The sequence below is a fragment of the Fukomys damarensis genome, unplaced genomic scaffold, assembly GCF_012274545.1.
Source record: "Fukomys damarensis isolate Sample0158 unplaced genomic scaffold, DMR_v1.0_HiC HiC_scaffold_23, whole genome shotgun sequence".
NCBI classification, from domain to species: Eukaryota; Metazoa; Chordata; class Mammalia; order Rodentia; family Bathyergidae; genus Fukomys; species Fukomys damarensis.
The window spans coordinates 23,323,961-23,346,082 of record NW_022900935.1 but is presented as its reverse complement, the minus strand read 5'-3'; the positions used below and the strand labels follow the sequence as shown (position 1 = coordinate 23,346,082).

The 22,122-nt window shown below is 43.7% G+C and overlaps 2 protein-coding genes across 5 annotated transcripts in view; one reads left to right on the top strand and one right to left on the bottom strand.

Moving 5' to 3' along the window:
- Positions 1-3,241, bottom strand: part of Szt2 (SZT2 subunit of KICSTOR complex) — a 51,417-nt gene extending 48,176 nt beyond the window's left edge. For all 3 annotated transcript variants that reach the window (XM_010634463.3, XM_010634436.3, XM_019209163.2), the window contains exon 1: positions 3,142-3,241. In XM_010634463.3, coding sequence (XP_010632765.2) covers positions 3,142-3,168 — 27 coding nt within the window. In that variant the 5' untranslated portion in view covers positions 3,169-3,241. The remainder of the gene's footprint in view (positions 1-3,141) is intronic.
- Positions 3,242-3,390: 149 nt separating this feature from the next.
- On the top strand, positions 3,391-14,498 carry Med8 (mediator complex subunit 8). 2 transcript variants are annotated; one of them, XM_033767478.1, is made up of 8 exons: positions 3,391-3,694; positions 4,652-4,770; positions 5,395-5,539; positions 6,026-6,166; positions 6,355-6,436; positions 6,798-7,046; positions 8,198-8,258; positions 8,746-14,498. In XM_033767478.1, the coding sequence occupies exons 1-8, from the start codon at positions 3,662-3,664 to the stop codon at positions 8,780-8,782; spliced, it is 867 nt and encodes a 288-aa protein (XP_033623369.1). In that variant the 5' UTR covers positions 3,391-3,661; the 3' UTR covers positions 8,783-14,498. The 2 variants fall into 2 exon arrangements, with proteins under 2 accessions (XP_033623369.1, XP_033623371.1); XM_033767480.1 differs by having other exon boundaries at positions 8,198-14,498.
- Positions 14,499-22,122: the final 7,624 nt, after the last annotated feature.

The window sequence follows — 22,122 nt, the reverse complement described above, 5'->3', positions numbered from 1 at the left end:
ACTACATCCCAAACCTTTATAAAAAATTTTTATTTTGGGACAAGTCTTTCTAAATTGCCCAGGCTGGCCCCAAACTTGTAATCTTCCTGCCTCGGCCTCTTCAAGTATCTGTGATTATTATAGGCATGTGCTACTTCACTAGTCTTAGCTCTCCTGGGATCTTAAGATCCTCTAAAAGTCACTTTTCTATGCCTGGGGGCAGAACTATGCTCATTTTACTTTTAAAATTTTTACAAATGCTATAGATATAGGGCAGTGGTAAAGTGTTTGCCAGCATGGGAGAGATCCTGGGTTTGATTTCTGGCACTGAACAAAACAAAAACTAGCAAATGCTTAATTTCTAGCCGTCATCTATTTCTTACTTCCTTATGTAGCTATTAAAAAAATTTTGAGGGCCAGCGATTTAACTCAGTGGTTCTGCCACCTGCCTCGCAAGCAAAAGGACCTGAGTTCAATACCCGGTACCGAAAAAAAAAAAAAATTAACACCATGTGTATAGCTTAGATTTATAAAGAACAATATTATTTTATTGTTTTTTTGAGACAGGTTCTCACTATGTAGTTTGGGTTGGCCTTGAACTCATTACACAGCCCAGGCTGGCTTTAAACTCACAATGATCCTCTTGCCTCAGCCTTCCAGGTGTTGGGATTACAGATGTATGTAACCATGCCCTACTACAACATCTGCCTAAAAGGTGTGCTATATTTCCCCAAAATACCCTCAATGTCTTTTCATTTTAACCCATATGGAAACATACTCCAAATTTTTCATAGTTTTCTCAATATTGATATTTCTCAAGCATAGGCTATTCTACCATCCCTGTGAACATGTCTGATGCTTTTAAATAGGGTATAGTTTCCTAAAAACAACCATATTCGTTGCTGGGTGTCATTACATCAAATTCTAATAAAGTGGACATTTGCTATCCTGTGACTACTTTATTTATATTATGAACATTATGGTTAAGAAAACAAAGTTTGTTTGGAGGTTGAGGCAGGAAGATTTAAAGTTTGAGATCAGCCTGGGTCACACTGTACAGTGAGTTCAAGGCCTGCCTGGACTACATAGTGAGACACTGACTCAAACAAACAAAAAGCACAAGGTCCGGAGCCGGACTATTTGTTTTTGGGCTCCTAGTTCTAATACTTAGTATCTCTATAACTTTGTGTGTGTGAGAGTGACACCAGGGCTTTTGCAACGACCATCCCCAGCTCTTAAAAAATTATTTTTATGGTGAGGCAGGAGGAGTACCAGGAGTTCAAGGTCAGCCTGAACTACATTTAGTGGAACGATCTCAAAAAACCAAAAAGAAAAAAATTTTTTTTTTTGGCAAATGGGAAGGGAACCAAGAGATGGAGGGAGGAGAAAAGAAGAGAACATAAAAGGAATTAAGATGTATTATGTAGGGGGCAAGGATGTAGCTCAGTGGCACAGCACCTGCCTGGCAAGCATGAGGTCCTCAGTTTGATCCCCAGTACAAAAAAAAGAAAAAAAAGATTATGTATTGTGTCAGCTGTCCAAGATGAATGTAATTATCATGTTGTGCATGCATGTACAATAAAAATAAAAATTTAAAGGTATGAATTCAAAGGTTTAATAAATGCTTCAACCTACATGAGGAATAATTTATAGAGCTCATTTGAAGTGCTAAGATATATAAGACATCACTCAAATCCTGTAAGTTGATATTCCTTTCCAATAAAGGAATGCTATATGAACATAGAATTTCTGGGATTATCCTTTTCCCTTTATTCTGAGACACTTACCTGCCAGACATATAGTAGGCACTCAAAAAATGTTAACTACCATTATTATTATTACTGACACCGGCAGTTATTTTCAACCAAGAATTGACTCCTTGGTTGATTTACATAAATCTTAGTTGTACTCCAGAATTCTTGAGTTTAAACAGTGTATTTCAATTATTGTCATTGATGAAGTCTCTCCAAAATCACTATTTAAATACTTACATTCTGAATTTGCCATTGTTGCTAATAAAATTCATATTCTAAAAATTTTTTTTAAAAAACATTTTGGGATAACTGTGTAACTTTTTTTTTTTTTTTGTATCAGGGATCGAACTCCAGCCCTTGTGCTTGGGAGGCAGGTGGAACCACTGAGCAAAAACAAGAGGACCAGCTGTGTAACTTTTTCCCCAATTGCTCTGTGCCCCAACTTCCTTGACTGAAAAAAAAAAAGGACAGTGATGGTGTTTATTTCACAGTTTGAGAGGATCACTGTCAGCTTGGCATGGTGTCTGGCATACAGCAAACAGTAAACAAGTAATTACTATATGAATCAATACACATATCCTTCACTCTTCCCTACTAGTATATTCTATTGTAATACTGGGCATCTCTACTGAAATCCAAGATATTTTACTCCTATCTTCTAACTCCAAAACTCTGCTATTCCCCTTCTGAGTAGTCACAGGTAAGAGACGTCTTTGGCTTCTCAATTTTCTTCTCTATAAATGAAAATAAGTATCATCCCCTTCCTCGCACAAATCTGAATGATACAATTGATATAAAGCTCCTTGCATGGTCCTTAGCATTTAACAGAGACTTCATATGTTCCTTCTGGCTCAATGAATGTGATCTTCACAACACTATATAAAAGACAAGTGTTTTATGAAAAAGGCAAGTGAGATCTGGGAAAACATGCCTGAAGTCACACAGATAAATAAAAAGTAAAAGCTAAAGGAGCGTGGTCTCACTCCGATTCAAATATTTTTCTTTTTCACGAAACCAAAACTGCTTTTCTAAAAGCAGGAGCGCTGGAACGACATTGACCCGTGTTTATTGCATTTCAATGCTTGAAGAAATGCAGAAACCGGCAAAATCAGCATACTTGCCATGTCGTCCAATGAAATTGCAAGTAATCAAAACACAGGGCATATTATTATTGCTATTATTAGGTCATAGGGTCGGCGGCGACGCGGACGAAATTTCAGTAAACAAAGTGAAGACTTTCTCCTCTTAAATTCCCAATGAAATTGTAGACTGTGAGGTGAAAGCTTCGATGGTCCGGCCTTCGGCGCTGGGCCGGTCCCTGCAGAGGCTATGCAGGAGGACGTCACACCTGCCCTTCATATCCTCCCCCTCACGTCGGGGCCCAGAGTTGCACCCGATCGCCCCTCACCTCCGGCTCCGGGCGCTCCGAGGCCATCACACAGCCCTCCAGCGCCCGGCGGGGCCCGAGAGGAAGCTCCACGCCTGACCTCTGACCTGGTTGTCTCCGCGCCCGGCAGGAAACGGAAGTTGGTGGGAAGTCCGAGTTCCAAGCGTTCTGATTGGTGGACGAAGCACCCTCAGCGGGCCCAGGTGACTGGAGAACCGGAAGAGGAATTCATCGTGGCAGCCAAAGCCACTGCAATGCAGGTGAGAATCTTCTTGGGCCTAGTGGCAGCTAGTTAGCTTCGGGAATCGGGACCGAGAGTGGGCTGGCTAAGACGATTGAGTCGTTGCAGAGCCCACAGCTTTGAGGGAAAGCAGAATGGGAAGAAAGAGGCGAGGTCAGCTGGACCGCGAGAGGCGCAGATGAGAGGTGGTTGAACCCGGGTGATAGGAGAGGGATAGTCTCGTCTAAGTCGAGATGAAGAAGGCAGCACAGACTTGCTTGCGTGTGAGAATGGATCCAGTTGTCATGTGAGAAAGCTGAGATGCAGGCGAAGAAAAGACGGCTCAAGAAAGTGGTGGGGCTCTCTCAGACCCGGAGCTAGGCTGTTGGATGCGGTTGTAGTTGGGGATCCGTAATTGGAGAGAAGCCCGGGAGCTAAAGAAATTGCAAATTGCAGGCCACGGAGGCCGAAAGCTAAATTGTTTATTGTCCGAAGGGGTGGGTAGAGCCCAGGATCAAACCCCTGTCAGGCGCATAGTAAAGTTTGCAAGACGGTTTTGAACCATTCTGCCCAGTCTGAGCCGAGTAGTTGTTAAGAGGGAAGAAATGTAGTAAGACGGGGTACCGCAGGTGAGGGGAAGGAAATGCTTTGCAGACGTCTAGCATTTGATATAGTTTTGCCTAGTGCACAGAAACATGCGCAGATTTTCTTGGTCTTGTTTTTCATTTGTCAGTTAGCTTCTTGCATCTGGTAGCTTCTCAATCAAATATTTACAGATAAGTGGAGCTTATGAAAGAGGCCCAGGAATACAGAAATAAACGAGTGCTTATTAAGTCAGCAAGAAGAGGGTTGAAACATCAAAAGCTAAGGATAAGTGAAGAGCTGAAGGGACAGGCAGGGAGAGTGCTGAGACGGTATTCAGAGAAAGCTTCATCCACAGGCAGATTTTCCAGAGAGTGTGTGTTGACAAGATTCTCCAGGCTGTCAAGGTAGACTCTAAGGCAGAGGAAGACTACTTGCAACATGCTAGAGAAGTGTCCATAAGATAATGAACTCAAAGCATTAAGTCTGGTGAAAATTTCTCAGTGAGGGGGAGTAGGATGACCCAGAGAAAAACACACAGGAATTAGGAGGTGATAAGAGAAGGAATCTGTTAGTAGGACTTGAGGTCAGGTGAACAAGTTGAAAGTTTAAGGTTAATGCTGTCTATAACTCAAATAGCAAAGATAGAAAACAACTTAACTTGTTTCTTTCTTTGGTATGTATCTGTTTGCATCTGTTTGGGTAACCAACCGGTTCCTATTGGTGCAGAGGGAGGAGAAGCAGCTTGAGGCATCATTAGATGCACTGCTGAGTCAAGTGGCTGATCTGAAGAACTCACTGGGGAGTTTCATTTATAAGTTGGAGAACGAGTACGACCGGTTGACCTGGTAAGGGTTTCCAGGGCAAGGGGCGTGGGGGGGGGTAGGTCCAGACCTCCTCATGGATGGTACATCTCTATTGATGTAATTGTTTATCTGTTGCAGACATTGTTGATTTGGAAAGGGCCGAGTTGCCCAACATTTGATAGGTGAAATATGATTAGGGCTGCCATGACAAGGAAGTAGAGAAGTGTCCAGCTTCTCAACCCAGATTGTTTCTAGCTTTTAAATCTTAGCCTTTAACTTCTCTGGCAAGGAGGTCCTTCTTGCTGGATCTCTTTCCACAGGTGTGGCTGTCTTAGTTCCAGCCTATTCTATAATGATGGCTATTGTTTCTAGGCCAGAAAGGAAGCTAATTTCTGAGTTTTCAATTGTAACAATGTAGTCATGGATCCTATTTTGTCATTGTTCCTCACCCCATTCGAACAGTGACCTGCCTTCTGTGTCAGAAACTGAAAGTGTATCCCTCATTCCCAACCCTATCATCCCAGTTAGCTAGTCTGGCTCTTGTTAGGCTAGTTGTAGTGCTGTAAGTCTTAGGGGTGAGTTTGGGTAGTTTTACCTTGGAGATCTCTTAGAGATTACTTTACATGGAAGGAGTGGGACATTCTGACACCTTCTTACCACCTGCAGGCCCTCTGTCCTGGATAGCTTTGCATTGCTGTCTGGACAGTTGAACACTTTGAACAAAGTCTTGAAGCATGAGAAGACACCACTGTTCCGTAACCAGGTCATTATCCCTCTGGTGTTGTCCCCAGACCGAGATGAAGATCTCATGGTAAGAAGAGAAAAGGTTACAACTTGAGAAATAAGTTTTTAGGTAAAAGTCTAAAGCACAGTTGTTGATCAGGTATTCCAGAAGTTCTAAATGTAGGGTCATGTGTGACAGTAAAAAGCAAGGACTGCATTTTGGAGGCTTTGGTTTTTGTCCTTCTGGAAGTGGGGGAGCCACTCCCCAAAAGTACTGTAAAAACCCTTAGGCCTGTGTCACCAAGACAAGCACCGTTCTCTTCCATTATCTGTCTTAGAAAGAAGTCCTTTTGTGACCTTATTCTTCCAGTTTTTGATGAAAATGTTGGAGAGAGAAGGGGGAGTTTAATTTTTGTCATGTTCAAAATAAGCATGTGAGAAGACAGAAATCACAGATGAGGTGAAGGGCATTGTGTCTTGGGTTGCTAGATGTTATGCTAAGGTTATGTCTGGAAATAAAGTGTCTGGATTTTCTTGGAAGGCGTAGTAGGATCCACTAAGATCTGTGTTACAGCGGCAGACTGAAGGACGAGTGCCTGTTTTCAGCCACGAAGTGGTCCCTGACCATCTGAGAACCAAGCCTGACCCTGAAGTTGAAGAGCAGGAGAAGCAACTGACAACAGATGCTGCCCGCATTGGTGCTGATGCAGCTCAGGTTGGACCCAGTCCCTGCCCTGTTGCCCCATCCCCGTCCCATTTTGAGAAGCAAGACATTGCTACTCCTGTGTAGTAGGGATGTATAGTTGCTTACACCTCAGCTGCCTCTGTAAGGACAAAGGAAGAAACTTCTCCATAATCACATTCTGCCATCCTAATCACTGCATGAATTTGTATGTGTTTTAGAAGCAGATCCAGAGCTTGAATAAAATGTGCTCAAACCTTCTGGAGAAAATCAGCAAAGAGGAGCGAGAATCAGAGAGTGGAGGTAGGAACCAGTTGGTGGCAAAACAGAGAGAGGTGTACAAGATCTCTGGAATAGTAATGGTGGTTTGGGTAGGTAGTGAAGTAAAGGCACAAGAATGAATGCTTAGGAAAGGGTTTCCATCCATACTGTTAACCTTTTATATTTAATGCCAGCCCTGGAACAGGTAGAAGAAATGGACAAAGTGCAAAGGGAGAATACAGAAATGGACTTCAGGGTTTTCTGGCTCTTCCTGTGGGGTATGAGGGAGCCTGGCTGCTGCTGAAGTTAGAACTCCAAGTCTTGGCAATTATCACTGGTCCTCCAGCTGTTGGGTTCAGTCGAGGGCCAGACATGTACTAAAGGGTCTCTACGTTTTCTTCAGGTCTTCGGCCAAACAAACAGACCTTTAACCCTGCAGACACCAATGCCTTGGTGGCAGCTGTTGCCTTTGGGAAAGGGCTGTCTAATTGGAGACCTTCAGGAAGCAGTGGGCCAGGCCAGCCCAGCCAGCCAGGAGCTGGGACAATTCTTGCAGGAACTTCTGGACTACAGCAAGTACAGATGGCAGGAACTCCAAGCCAGCAACAGCCAATGCTCAGTGGGGTGCAGATGGCTCAAGCAGGTCAACCAGGTAAGGTGACAAGTTGAAATGCAGCTGATTTTGAGCAGAGAAGTGTAAACAAGCTGGATTATCTGGGTCTCCAGCACCCTAGACCTGGAGATGTCTCCTTTTCTCCTTTGCATTATGGCTTAGAAAACGATTTTCAGCAGTAAAGAAGAATCTCATCTGAGACTTTGCAACAGGTACTAGAGAGGAAAAGTTTTGAATAAAAGAAATTACTCTTAGGGCTGGTGATTCAAGCACAAGGTCCCGAGTTCGATCCCCGGTACCAAAAAAAAGAAACTGCTCTTAGGCCAGGTATGGTGATGCATGTCTGTAATCCCAACCTTCTGGAGGCTGAGGCAGGAGGATTGCCATGAGTTCAAGGCTAACCTGGGCTAAAAAAAGTAAAAACCAACCAAACAAAAAAACCAAAACAGTTGCTCTCCCACCCCCATCTCAGACTTCTGTCTCAACTGTTCCACTCCCATTTGCTCTGGTTTAGGTGTGTGGTCGGTGTTTCTTTGTGGGTAGAGTTCAGTGGTCATAAAACACTCTCCTAGGTGTATCAGGAATTAACAAGCAGACAGTGTCCCAGCCTTACATGTATTCTTTGTATCCTGTTTGTTGCTTCTGGCATCCTGCCTTTTTTTTTGTGCCCACTTTTAGTAATTATGAAAACAATTTGGAGGAGTTTATATGCAGGCAGCCAGAAGAGCTATTTCTTCAAAGTCATCTAGGAAAGGACAACTAAAACGAGAGAACAGGTGCCAGAAATGTGGCTCCATCATAGAGCTCTTGCCTAGCATGTACAAGGCCCTGGGTGCAATCTCCAGTACCGCAAAAACAAAAACCCAACAGAAAACATAATACTCTCTTACCTGTGACCCTGAACAGGGGGGTCACACAAGTTTAGCTGTCTTTTGGGGAGTAGATGAGCAGAAAAACACGCTGGGGAATCTTCTGACTCCTACTCGTCTCCCAGATCACCCTTTTCCTCCTAAACACTTTTATGGGGGAGCTAGAGGAAGAACCATGTGTTCTGCCAAACAGGGTTGCATGCCAGAGAGATTTTGAGATGAGAAACGATACAGGAGGTGAAAACAGAGGAGGCCACATTTCTAATATATTGTCAAAATGTTTGCTTTGCTTCAGGTGTTCTTTCTTTGTGTTTCTTGTAGGCAAAATGCCAAGTGGAATAAAAACCAACATCAAGTCTGCCTCAATGCATCCATATCAGCGGTGAGTGTCAATGGCAGCCTCCTAGGTGACCTTGGCAGAGTTGGGCAGTGAAATTGTCCTTGCTCAAGGCTCACCTACATGGGTACAGTAAAAAGAATATGGCTTTCAGCAACAGACAGATCCCAGCTCCACCAGTGACTAGCTTTCTGACCTTGGGAAAGTGGCCTAATTTTTCTGAGTTTTGTGAGCCTGTTTTCTCATTTGTAAATGGTGGCAATACCTACCTCATAGGGTTGTTGTGAGGATTGAAATGAGAAAATGAATGTAAAACACTTAGCACAGCATATGAAGTAATAGACATTCAATAAAAGAAAGTTTCTGTAGCCACTTCTCCACCTTGCCCTCCACAGTCCAAAACTTACCCTGATTGTATACTGCTCAATGCTAATGGTTAGCTGATGGGCACAGGATCAAATAAGTCTATGCTTATTTTGTGCTGCCAGAAACTAGCAGCTGGTATATCCCTGGTGGGACATTGTTTCTTTAGACCCTCCTGCCCAGGTTTCATCCTGCTGTCCCTCTAAGCTGCAGGAGGAGACTTCTGGACCAGGTTAAACATCCACTTAGAGCTGGGCCTGCACTCCGGTCCGTCCTCTGGAAACCAGTTCACACTTCCCTAGGTAAAAGTCCCCATCCTTTATCCCACCCTTACACATGAAGGAAAATGTGAAGGGGCCAGTAGTTGGGCACTTTCTCAGGCAGTGGCTCTGCCAGGCAGAACTGTATGAGAAAGGCTTTTCTGTAGCATATGTAAAGCCCCTTTTTCCTCTGGGCTTATTTTTCTTAATTTGGGGGCAGCAGAAAACTGCACTTAATATTGTCTTTTATTGGGGTTTAGTTGTCCTCATAATAGTGGTTAGTTCCTCCACTGTAATCAGGATGGCTTTCCTCTATTTCACTAAGCCTATGGCTCAGATAAGAGTCAGATACATGATAGGAGAGGTGGCCTACTCTTATAAGGTTGAAGAGCAGAGTGGCTGGACAGTACCTGTCTCAATACTCCACTGTAGGTGTGGGCAGGGGTTGAGTCAGCAGAAGTGTACCTAAAAATTTCTTTATTAAATAAAGTTATTTAAATCGCTATTCACTGGCTCAGGGTTGTCTCACAGCAATTTATGACAGAGCTAATACAGGGATGAGAAACACTTTCATTGGTGCTTCAAGGCAATTCTGATTTATTCTCCATATAATGTTTCCTTATTTTTAATGAGCTTTGACCTAGAAAGCCTGAGATTTCCTTCCAACTTATGCTTTAAAGCTGCGTCTTTTCTGTTCTCTTCTGTTACACATTGGTACTTTGGCTTTTGCTCCATATTAGGCAGTATTCTGCCAGGCTGTGGCAGCAGAGGCTTGGAAAAGTGATCCCAGATATTTGTTACCGCCACTTCTGTCCCATCGAGGCCAGGATGGTGTTTCACAAAGCTCTGATTACAATACACTGCAGCAGGGGTGTCCTGTCACAAGCCCCAAGACAGCACCACATCGTCCCCTGCTTAAATAGTCAGACCCAGCAGCCCATTTCGGTGTTAACTTCTCGCCTTTTCCCTTCCCAACTGGAAATGTCAGAGCTAACCGGGGATATTGGGTAGAGCCCCAGCTGTAGTTCTCTGAAACCGCTCTAGTAGCTTTTGGTGACTGCTGTTCTTTGCTCTACCCAAAGTTTCTTTGTTTTCCCTGCCTGATACTGACCTCATTCCCAATATACTATTGAAATGGACTCTGTCTTCTGGGACCAGGAATATCTTTCCCCAACAGGAACAAATCCAGGACATCACCTACATCTTACGCATTCAAGCAAACACTTTTAATACCAGGGATGCTTATGCTTCAATATTTGTTACTCTGCATATGCTCTCATTTCCACCCTACCTCAGAAAAACCACCCCTGGGTACACAGACCTCTTGCATCTCCCACCTTGGGGCCCATAAAACCTCAGTGGAGAGAATGTAACTCCCACCCCTAGCACTCAGTCCCTTGGGAGGAGATGTTTATGGCGTTTCCTTTGAAGAAGACATGACCTACTCAGATAGTGGATATGTAAAAAGGTTATTCTTGCCCTACACCGGCAGTGTGCCTCTTCCTGACTTCCCCATTCTGTTTGGAGATTGTGTTCTCTCCTACCTTTGGCCTCTGGAGAAAGAGATTCTCTCAGATTTTGTTCTGGATGGAGAAAAGCAGAGCTGTGAAACCTCAAACACAGTTCACCCCTCTGAAGGTAAAAGCTTGTCAGATCAGTGTCAGCTTAGCGCCGATTGCTTAGGATTTCTTCTGTAATCTTCCCTGAGGTTGGTATTTAATCATGGCTGCACATGCCTTTGCTCATTGCCCAGCTTACCTCATCCTCTTCTTATGTGCATTGCTGCCCTATTTATTAGCTCACCTTACTCAACCATATGTTTTTTTTGGAAGAGCTAAGTTAGATAGGTTGTAGCCAAGTGTCCCTTCTAGCTCCATAATGAGTAACAGCATTAGGCCTTAGCTGGAGGGGATGTGATTGCTAAAGGGAAGAGGGTGAACTCTGCAGGAATGCCCCAGAGCAAGGCCCTTTTCCCACCCCCTTCCCACCTCCCCCAGGCAGCTGGAAACAACCTCTCCCTTTGTTTGAGTTTCTTGTGCAGAATAATCCTCCTTACTGACAATGTATTCACTGTGTCCTGTGGACACAGGGGCTGTGTGAGCTAATCCCAGCACCAGGCAGAACGGAGGCTGAATCCTTCCAAACGCCCACTTGGTCAGCTCCTGATGACTGTCCAGAGGGACTACTAAGGAGTGACTATTTTCTTCCATTTGTTTTAGATATGGGGGGATGCCTTTGGTAGTTTTGCAGTAGTAGGAATAGGGCAGGAACTGTAATCCTTTTCTGGTCAGTCCTCAGACACTGAGGGTTTAGTGTCTACTTACGGATGCTTGATGTGACTGTTGCCTGGAAGTCTTGAACACACATGGGCTAGCACTTGAAAAGGATTTGCCAGCCTGCAGACAGCTTCCTGATTAGAACAGAAGGCAAACGACCCATCTGACATGGCCATGGAACTTCATCATTTCCAACAGAGAGGACAGGCTTCCTGTCTTCTAACTCATGTTCTTGTTCTTGAACTCCCTGTCACTGAGGCTGCTCTCTCAATGCATCACATGCTTTCAGGTTGTCAGCCACTGTTGGACAGAGCAGCTTCTCCACACACAATGTGGACAAGGCTCCTGACTTCCCTGTGTCTCAGGTTTCCCCCTTGGGGGATCCCAGGGACTGTTCCAGCTCGATCTCTGGCAGTCATTCCCAATCCTGCTTATCCCCATGCATTTTTGTTTTATTTTCCATACTGCAGGGCCATGTCATATAGACAAGCCAATGTTTTCCTAGAATAACGCCTAAGTACAGACTGTTTCCAAAGTTCCCTTGGTTACCTACCACCAACACCCCTCTAGACCACTTCCCTAACATTGTTCTAGCTTTCACCTCATTCTCTGGTGTGGATTCAGCAAAGAGGTAGTAAATTACTAGAGGCATGTGGATATCAGAAGCCACCTTCTCAATCCCAGACATCTCTTTCCTGGACAAGATGTTTGTACAGACTCCTCCAGAATAGGCACAAATTGGGCTGAGAATTTAGCTCAGCGCCGCCGCTCCTGCCTCAAGTTTAAGGTCCTGAGTTCGATCCCTGGAACCGAGAAAACAAAACAAAAACCAGAACAGAAGAGGCACAAATTTATACTTTTTCTGTATGACAGTCAGTAACCTATCTTGCTGGATCAAATATAAAGTATCCAAGGCAATTCCTTTTCTTTCTGCATGCAACTCCAGTGCCTTCCTTCGCCTTCACCCTAATTCTCTATAATGTGTGGTTATTTTGATTCTTCATTAAGTTCTTCCCCTACCCCACACATAGACCATCATTTGTTCATTTTGCTAATTTCTCTGGGCTACACCTATCTTCATGGCCTGAGTTAATGTTTTAGTCTCTCTTCCATGTTAAAAATCCTTCTTGACCCTGTGTGTCCCCTGTCTGATTCATAGGAACGTTCTTGAATTAAGGATCCCATACCACCATCTTGTCTACTTCCCATTCCCTTTTCAGCCCCTGTAATTAGGCTTCTGTTTCCACCATTCCTCTGAAACTATAAGAAATATGGCTGACCTATGGCTAAATCCCAGAGCTTTTTAAATTTTTCTATTAGTCTCTCCATAGCATTTAACAGTGCTGACCATTTCTTTAAAGTCTCCTTTCCCTCTCTTGTTTCTGATGTACAAATTCTCTTGTTCTCCCACTCTGCCCATTTGTCCTCTGCAGCTTTTGGACTTCTGCATTTCTGCCCGCTACTTCAGTGTTGCTATACTCGAGTCTAGTTCTTGTCCTTAACCCTCTTTTCATCTTATGCTACCTTGATGTCTCTGTGACAACCACCTTCATACACATACGCAAGTTTTATTTTCAGCCCAGACCTCTTTTCTAAGCTGCACATTTCCATTGGGTGTCCCTACCTGTGTAATGCACATGTACTTCAGGTTCTGCGTATCCAAATGTCACCCTTTCCTCCTGCCTATTTCTCTTCTACTTTTCCTGAACATCACTTAAGCCAGGACTACGGGAACCATCCTATACTATTCCCTTCCATATTCCCAGCTATCCCCTAAGACCAATGTGATACAAAATCCTATCAGTTTGTCTCCCCGGTATCCATCTATCCTGTCCTTCAGTTTAGGATTTGGGGTTTTTTCAATAAAAAATTTGTTTAGACTTCCTACCTTAGGTTCTAAGGATTGTAGCTTGACAGCTTTTTTTTTTGTACCAGGGATCAAATGTAGGACCTTCCACTTGTGAGGGAGGCAGTGGCACCACTAAGCTAAATCCCTGGCCCCTTGGCAGCTCTTTCTAAACTGCATGTCTGACCACATTACTCCCTTCATTAAAATCCTTTTGATAGTTCATTCCTCATATTTTTCAAACTGGGGTCCACATACCTGGTAGATTTGTCAGGACAGTGTGCCAGTGATACTGAGAGTCACATGATAAAATCCGCCCTAGAATGTTCATTTTACCTGAGGGCAAGTAATTTAAAATGGAATGCAAATTTAGCATACACATATGCATTATGGAGAGGAAATAGACTTCAAAGAATTCCTGCAGGTCTGAATAGCCTCAAACTAAGCCAGCAGATTCCTTGGAGCCATTATAGTTATATTTATTTGTTTTATTTTTGCCATTACATTTACTTCACTGGAAAAGTACTTTAAATAACTCAGATTTCCAGGAAAGGCAAATAAGTTTCTATGATCTGGCCCCCTGCCTCCTCCTGATTTATCTCCTCTATTGTCTTGCCACCTACTTAATTCCAAAAGCCATCCAGACTGCTTACAGTTTTCCTGAATGTAATAGGCTCTTTCAAACCTTCATTCCTTTATCTCCACTGTTCCTCTACTTTGCTCTTTTCTGTCTGATGAATACCTAATCATTGTTGAAAATTCAGCTCACAAGTAAGTCTCCCTCTGTGAAGCTAACATTCCTGTCTCTCCAAAACCCAATACTACTCCCAGCAGGAAAAGTCAATTAACTCCTCCTTTATGTCCCATTTTGGTGTTGTGTACAGACTTACTCTAGCTTCCGCCACACATTACTGTCCTGCAGGTTCAAGCACCCTGAGCCGTCAAGAGTTTGAATTACAGTTCTTCCACCTGAGAACTATGTGATTGTTGGCAAGATAAAGTGTGTGTCTGGTATATCATAAACGCTGCCAATAGTGGTGCTACTATTATTATTTTTATTATGATTTTACTTTGGAGGAGTAATATAGAACACCATTTTGGTTGAAAGAGCAGGCTCTAGTGCCAGATTTCTTGGGTTCAACTCCTAGTCCCCACCACTGTGTGCCCTTGGGCAAGTTAGTTATCTCTGCTTCCATTTCCTTATTCCTGTGGATGATGATAACGGCTATTTCATAGGGTTGCTGTGAGTTTTTAAGCAGGTTAATATATAGAGATTACCTGACAATAAGAAAAGCTCAGTACACATCAGTCATCCGTAGGATGGCAGCTAGAAATTTGCTATCAGTTATTTAAATAAATGATTGACTCCTCTAAGATTTTGCAACCTTTCCTTCCTTACGCAGCTCCCCTGTTCCAGCGTTTCACCTCTTGTGCCAGTTTCATTCCTCACTCTTTATCTGGCAACTAGTGCAGAGCAGGCACTGGAACCTTTTTGGACGAACATGATGAATCAATCTTGAATCTAGTTTTTTTTTTTTTTTTTTTTTTTTTTTTTTTTTTTTTTTTTTTTTTTTTTTTTTTTTTTTGTGGTACCGGAGATCGAACTCAGGGCCTTGTGCTTGCGAGGCAGGCAGCGGAACCACTGAGCCAAATCCCCGGCTAGAGTTCCTTAGTTCTTAAGCTTGCCTCCATTCGGTTCGTGCTCACCACCGGTCCCTTCAGACCTTGTTTTAGTGTGTGCTCCAAATTCTCACCACTGTCCTGTATGTGTTCTCAGCTGTAGCCATAAGGAGTTACCCTTGGCCAGGTGCTGCCTTTCCCCCTAGGCGTTCCATGCTCTGCCCACTTGGAATATCTGTTTCTCTTTCCTGCTGTCACCTCCTTATGCATCTGGTAGAAATTCATTCTTCCAATTCAAATGTCACTCCTATAAAGTTCTTACCACCTCCTCCTGTACATTTGACTGTTCATCTTTATTCACTTCTATGATAACACTCATAATTCTATTACAGTTTATTTTTTATAAGTTCAAATCCTGGCCTGGTCACTTACTCATTGTTTAACCTTAGGCAACTAACTTCACTTCTAAGAACCTCACATTTTCTAAGAAGCTTGCCACCTCTGTGCAATGGGATTATAGTACCAACCTCAAAGGAGACTTGTAACCCAGCATATTTAAAATTAAATTTAAACTTTTAAGTAGCTGTCAGTGTTCTGTAGGATAAAGTGCAAGTGTTATTCTTGTGTTTATTCTCCTGAGAAATAATTTTTATCTGATAGTAGATTAGCTGTTTTAATTGCCACATAATATAATGAAGCTAGCAGAGAGAGAGAGAGAGAGAGAGAGAGAGAGAGGAGAACGAGCACTGATTTTATCTGGGTTGTATGGGTGGTGTTGGATGGGCTCAGGGGTTCAAATATCTGAGCTGTTTGTCCCTGCATTTCTCTATGTTACATCATCATAGATTGTCTCATGGAAGAACCCTGAGCCAGATGCAATGGCACACACCTGTAATCCCAGCTACTCAGAGGCTGAGGCAGCAGGATTGTAAGTTTGGGCCAGTTTAGGCAACTTTATGAAATCTTACCTCAAAACAAAAATAAAAGGGGGCCAGAGGTGTGTAGTTCAGTTGCACAGCACTTGCTTAGCATGCATGAAACTCTGGGTTCAATCCCCATTACCACAGATGTGCACATGCACAAAAACATCCTGGAAAAACTCTGGATTAGCTTGGATTATGGTAAATGCCATTAGGAGCCTGGACTGGAGGGGAGCGGATGAAGACACCAGGATTAATGAGCCAGTGGACTTGGGGAGGAATTCCTTAAAGGAAATGAAAGCAAGAAGCTGGGAAAGTGTCAGAACACAATCCAAACTAGAGCTACGACAGTGTGCTTTATCTGTGATTTTTTTTTCTTCTGGATTCTCATCTTTCCTCCTGCACTTATAGCACTGTTTTCCAAATTGCCTGCCTAATGTGAGATCTCATGTCAAACTCAGGATGTCCCAAACTGCATTCACTTTTTTCCATTCACTCCACCTGAGTTATCCAACTTGCCAACATTGTGTCAGTTCTAGGCCCTGTCTCTGCTCTGGCTCTTTTTCCTTCTCCCCACCATTGATCTAGGTTAGGCTTTGTGTCATATCTGTGTCTCTGACTGGGTCTCTAGCTGGCCTCCGTCCCCTCCTCTCCTTTCATCTTGACAATGCAGACATTCCTTGTTTACCATCTAAGTTAAGGTCCTGCAGCTAGGTGAATTGGTCGCTAAATGAGGAATTGTATATAGTATGTACCTTGCAATATTCAGAATAAAGGAATGGCCAAAAGAAACTCTGTTGCTTTTATTTGTATAACTCTGACATATTGTACTATAATGTATAACCAAACATAAAACTATAGTACTGTACATTCAAAAATTATAGTACTATATAAACAAGATACACTGTACCAAAAAAAGACATTGAGGCTCTATAAACAAGATGTACAGAACTGTATAAAAAATAAGACAGGTCAGAAGTCCGAGCAGTGGGTTATAAGTCTAAACAGTCATTAAACAAGTAGGTCATTAAATGAGGAATATCTGTTGTCAGGCTTGTCTTTCAAAGCACATAGAAGATTATATCAGACCACTCAAAAATCTTCAGGGACATGCCTATACAAACTAAATCCCTCATTTAAAAAAATTCAAAACACTCAGCCAGGCATGGTGGTGCACACCTGTAATCCTACTACTCAGGAGGGTGAGGCAAGAGTATCATAGTGAGTTTGAAGCCAGTTTTGGCTACATAGTAAGTTCAATGCCACCTCAAACTACATAGCGAGACCCTGTCTCAGAAAGACAAAACACTTCATGATTCTGGGCCAACCTACTTTTTGACCTATTATATGAAAATCTTTCCTTCACCTATCATGTAGATGAACTGAATTCTTTGTAGTTCCCTATGCCTGTCCTGTGCCTTTCTGGGTCCAAACATTTGTCCATGAATTTACCTCAGCCTAAAATGTTTTTTGCCACCACCTTGCTTGCTTTGTGACCTTCAGCAAATGCTTTGACCTGTCATTTTTTTCATCTGCTAAGAATTGATAATAGTACTGACTTTCAAGCCTGGCATAGTGGTGCACGCCTGTTATTCCCGGCACTTGTGAGGCTAAGGCAGGAGGATCACTGCATGTTTGAGGCTGGCAGGGGGCTACATCGTGAATTCAAGTCCAGCCTGAACTACACAGTGAGACCCTGTATTAAAAAAAAAAAAAATACTGACCTTACACAACTCAGCCATGAGCACATATGGAAAGCAGCTAACTTCATGCTTGCCAGAGAAAATACTGAGTAGAATAGGCTCCTCTTTCCCCTTCTTGACCCTTCTCACATATCTTCTATATCTTGCTAACTCTCTTTGCTTCATCCTGATCGCCTGCTTGAGCTTGTTCCCTAAGAAAAGCCTCCCATTTTTCTTTCTAGGCTCTTCCTGCATGTTCTAGCACACTCTTTCCCCCTTCCTGCATTTCTGCAGTCCAGCAGACACTAAGTGATCACCTATCGTGAGTGGCTCTGGCCACCCAAGCATAGATCAGGTCTTGTTCCTCATTCTTCCAGATGAGCACATGCATGCAGTCTCCTGGGAACCATATGTCTTTCCAGGTCCAGTCCCTTCAGCAGGTTTCAGGAAGAGGACACCAGCTAGTTAGCTGAGGCCCAGAGATGGGCAGGATGATTAACTGGCAAACCTTTGACCTTGTCTTGGCTCGTCTGTGCTCCCTATTTCAACCCTCTCATCAGCTCCTCTGGGTACAGTATAGGAAATGCCCTTTGTCTTTAAAGGTTGGTAGGGAGAAGCTTGACACAGCCCCCAGCAGGCTGCCTGTCTCTCCCTGCCACTCCTGTTGCCCTTTACCAGAGACCCTCACTTCCTGTTGCTCATAGCTAACTGCCCTGTGGGTTGCATACTCTTATTTCCTCACTGTTCCACTCACTCTTAAAAATGCAAACATACCTTTTTTCATTCCTTCCTCACTGCTGTTTCTGGTCTCACTAACATGTAATTTTTGTGCTGAATCACAGAGCCTCAAACAATCATGGGACTCAAGTTAGTGGAGTTCATGCATGTGGTAGCTCTCAGGCCAGACCTTTGGAGGAAGACATTACTGGTTTATCTTCTAGGGAAAAGATGGGGCCCGGTGGAGAACAGTGAGTGAAGAGTGACTCAGACAGGGTGGGACCCAGGGGAAGTTCACCTCACTTCCTATGAATCAGGAAGGCTCCAGGAAGGAGGTAGAATCTTAGCTGTTGGACTGGACATTCTTTCCCCAGTTTACAGGGCTGTCTTCCTTATGAAGCCTGTGGTTTCATTTTCTCTAGGTTTGTCAGCCTACCTTGTTTGGTTTCCTTTCTACCTAGCCTTCCCTAAACTCTTACCTCCAAGGCCTTCACCTAGCTTTCCTACAGACTTCAAACTTCTACTTCTGCTGTCCTACCCCTCCCCCTGCACTGGTGGAAAACATTACTCCTCATGGCCCCAGAAGTGGAGCCATGATCTCTGCTCAGCCTGCCCACTGCCTGCTGTCAGCTACGCCAGACTTGCCATTTCCCTACTATCCCTCATGGTCAGCCAGTGCCTCACTTTCTGGCTAAAGGGAAGTTTTCATTCTGTAGAGTTTACTCTGTAATCCAGGCTGGCCTCAAACTCATGGCAATCCTCCTGCCTCAGCCATCCAAGTGCTGGGATTACCACATGTGCCACCAAGGCTGGCATCTCTAATACTTTAAAATCTCCCCGAGTGTTGGAGGCCAGTCAGGGTGAGTTAGTGAGACCCTGTTTCGCATGGTTTGGGAGGTAGAGTGCTTGCCCTGGGTTTAATTCCCAGTAAAACACACACACACACACACACACACACACACACACAAAAAAAATTCTAGTGTGCAGCCAGGACCAAAAAGTAAACAAATAAAATCCAAACTTTTGACCACGGCTACAAGACTCTTCATAAAGTGACCCTTGCCTGCCTTTCCTTCCTTCACACATCTGCCACTTGAGCTGGAGCCATCCATACCAACCTGTCACATCTTCTGCTTCTGTGCCTTCATATATATGCTTCCCTCCACTCATGCCAAAACATAGGACAAACAACTCAACCACAGGAATAGAACTAGTAAAGTTCAGGGGCTAGGGATTTAGCTTAGTGGTTCTGCCACCTGCTTCGAAAGCACAAGGATCCTAGTTCAATCCCCGGTACCAAAAAACAAAACAGAAAACCCCCATATCTAGTGAGCCGGCCGTGGTGGTGCACGCCTGTAATCCTAGCACTCAGGAGGCTGAGGCAGGAGGATTGCTATGAGTTCAAGACCAGCCTGGGTTATATAGTGAGTTCTAGGTCAGTTTCAACTACATAGTGAGACCCTGTCTCAAAAAACAAAACAAAACCAAAACAACAACAACAAAAAACCCTAGTAAAGTTCACACAGGTGGTGGTTTCCTTACCTTCTAGAAAGTGTCTTTTAATGCTCAACTTGGTTATTATTCCTATGAAACCCTAAAGTATTAACCTTCATGGGCTGGGCATGATGGTGCATGCCTGTAATCCCAGTACTTGGGAGGCTGAGACAGGAGAATATCCACAAATTCGAGGCCAGCCTGGGTTACATAGTGAGTTTAAGCCCAGTCTGAACTACAAAGCAAGATTTTGTCTCAGCAAAAACAAAAAACAAAAGAATTAACCTCCCTGAGTTAAGGCAGCTCCCTGCCCCCATGCTTTCATAACCCTCTGGGTTTGTCTCTAGGGCAGTATTTATCACACGCTACTGTAATTGTTCATTTATATGTCTTCTCCACTAGACTGTGTTTGGAAGGAACTCCAGGGCCATGCAGATAACATTTGGTAAGACTTGGTTCTATGTCAGGTATTGGAAGATGTTTTATCTTAGGATCAGGATAAGAACTGAACAGAATATCTTTGCACATATTTATTTATTAGTCAATGTGGTCTGAGGGCTTTTTGTGGTCATTTATGAATGTAGTTCAGGTGAATAAATGTATAGCTAGTTACCTGTTACTATTGTGTTTGATGTCTGGGATAGTGTTTTGTTTTGTTTTTGTTGTTGTTGTTTTTTGGCAGTACCAGGGATTAAACTCAGGACCTTGAGCCTACCAGGCATGCACTTTGCCAACTGAGCTATATCCCCAGCCATGGAGACAGTTTTATCATCAATAATAGTCTTTGTAGTGGAGCCTGTGCTTTGCACACAGTATTTAGTAAATATCTGTTACACTGACACAATGTACCTTGATATATTAAGTGATTTCCCCACCTTGCCTATTAAATGTTGGTTTATCTCCTTTAATTGTCACAGTAAGCCTATGGGATAGGTACTACCATTGTTCCCATTTTATAGAGGTTCCACAAGTTACGTAAGCTACACAGCTACTCATTAAAACATTTAAAAAAATAAATTAAACATTTAAACTCAGGACTTTGGAGTCAGGTATGACCTTAAGGCCACTAAGTGTACCTGGAAGACATTAAGCCTTCAATAAATATTGATTGACTCAATAAATACTCTTCAGAAGGGAAGTGAAAAGACTTTCAAACTTTGTCTTTACTCTCTTTTCTTTCTCACACTGTTTCATTCACTCTAACACACTCTAGAAGGTCAACTGATTGTCAGGTGATAGACACACAGAAATGACTAAAATATGGCTCTGTCTTGCTGAGAGAGCTTATAGTCAGGGGAAGTGACCTACCTGAGAACCCTGACTGTGCCTTGTGTTGAGCCAGGGTAAGGACTTGTGTTGGGTTAGAATGACAAAAGATGTTGACATCCTTGGGAGATGGTTAATGCTCAGGCTGTGACCCAGGACAGTGACATAGGTAGGATAAAAGGAACTGGTAGGGACTACATCAGGTAGGGCTTTAGCATACAATACTAAAGAGATTGAGCTTTTGAGTTGGATTCTTTTACCATTTCCTTTCAAGGACAAGTACTAATGGGCTGCGTCAGAGCTGTATTTTGGCTCTGACCTCTTACTTAAACTCTAGGACAAAGCTGCATCCCACCATTTATGCACATATTATTCCCCCCAGCCACCACCTCTTCTGATTTCCCTAATTCTGTCTACATTTATACCAGCCAATCCCACCAGCAGTTACTGGATCACTGTATGCAAAGCACTGTTCCAGGAGCTGCTGGTGGTAGAGGTTTCCTTTCACTGTTCAGTCACTGTTTAACAGTTCAGTCTAGTTGGTGGGTTTGTGGAGGCAGGACCCAGGTCGTGTAGAACCGACAATTAAATGTATACCTGGCGGCATAGTACACCTAGAGGAAATCTCCACATTGCCTCCGCCGATCCTATCAGTTTCCTCCTTAGGTCTGGCTGTTGTCTCTCACCTGTCTTAATGCAGTACACTCATCACCTAAGCTCTGAGTGCAGGGAAGGTGTCACTAGAGTTTAATACAGTCTTGGACATTGTAGGTTGTCAATAAATGTTGGATGAACTATACAAGCCTGATTATAGCCTTCTTGAAGATCTTCAGGTTCTCCTCTGCTTCTAGAATAAAATCAGACTGTCCCCATTTGGCCTTCAAGATCTACTACATTCAACCACAACCAGCTTCGTTTTTTTTTTTTTTTTTTTTTTTTTTTTTTTTTTTCTTTTACTGCTTTGAAGGCGAGTTTACCCAGTGATTCACTGTTCTAGCCCCAGGTCACTGGTATTCTTCCTCCACCTCTGCTGCATGCTATCATCTGTCTCTCAGCGGAGGCAGCTCTTAACTGCTGAGGCACAACCAATTTTATAGGCTGAGAGAGGCGGCAACACTGGTCAGCGCTCCCTCCCGCTAAGTCCGCTGAGCCACCCCAGGAGGCCCTTAGCAAGCACAGCTGGACCCTCTTGGCCTTGCCTGGCCGGAGGAGCACTGAGGAGAGCTCTGAACCTTGGAACGTCCCCCTAGTTCCAGGTTGGCCCTGCCGCAGATGGCACATGTGCGGGTCCTGTTGGTGGACTGGTCGTTGGGCAGAGAATGGGGTCATCGAAGGCTGGACTTCAGGAAGAAGCAGGGTGCTCCCAAGGCAAGTCAGGCCGCAACAACCCGGCCAGGCAGGCTGAGAGATGCGAGGAAGGGGTGGGGAACCGGGGCTGGGTTGCTTCCTGCCCCGGGATCAGGCG

Coding starts and splice junctions, on each gene's coding strand:
- Med8 (XM_033767478.1), top strand. CDS start 3,662: ATGCAGGCGAAGAAAAGACGGCTCAAGAAAGTG. Junction 3,695..4,651: donor AAAGACGGCTCAAGAAAGTG/GTGGGGCTCTCT, acceptor CTATTGGTGCAG/AGGGAGGAGAAGCAGCTTGA. Junction 6,167..6,354: donor TTGGTGCTGATGCAGCTCAG/GTTGGACCCAGT, acceptor TATGTGTTTTAG/AAGCAGATCCAGAGCTTGAA.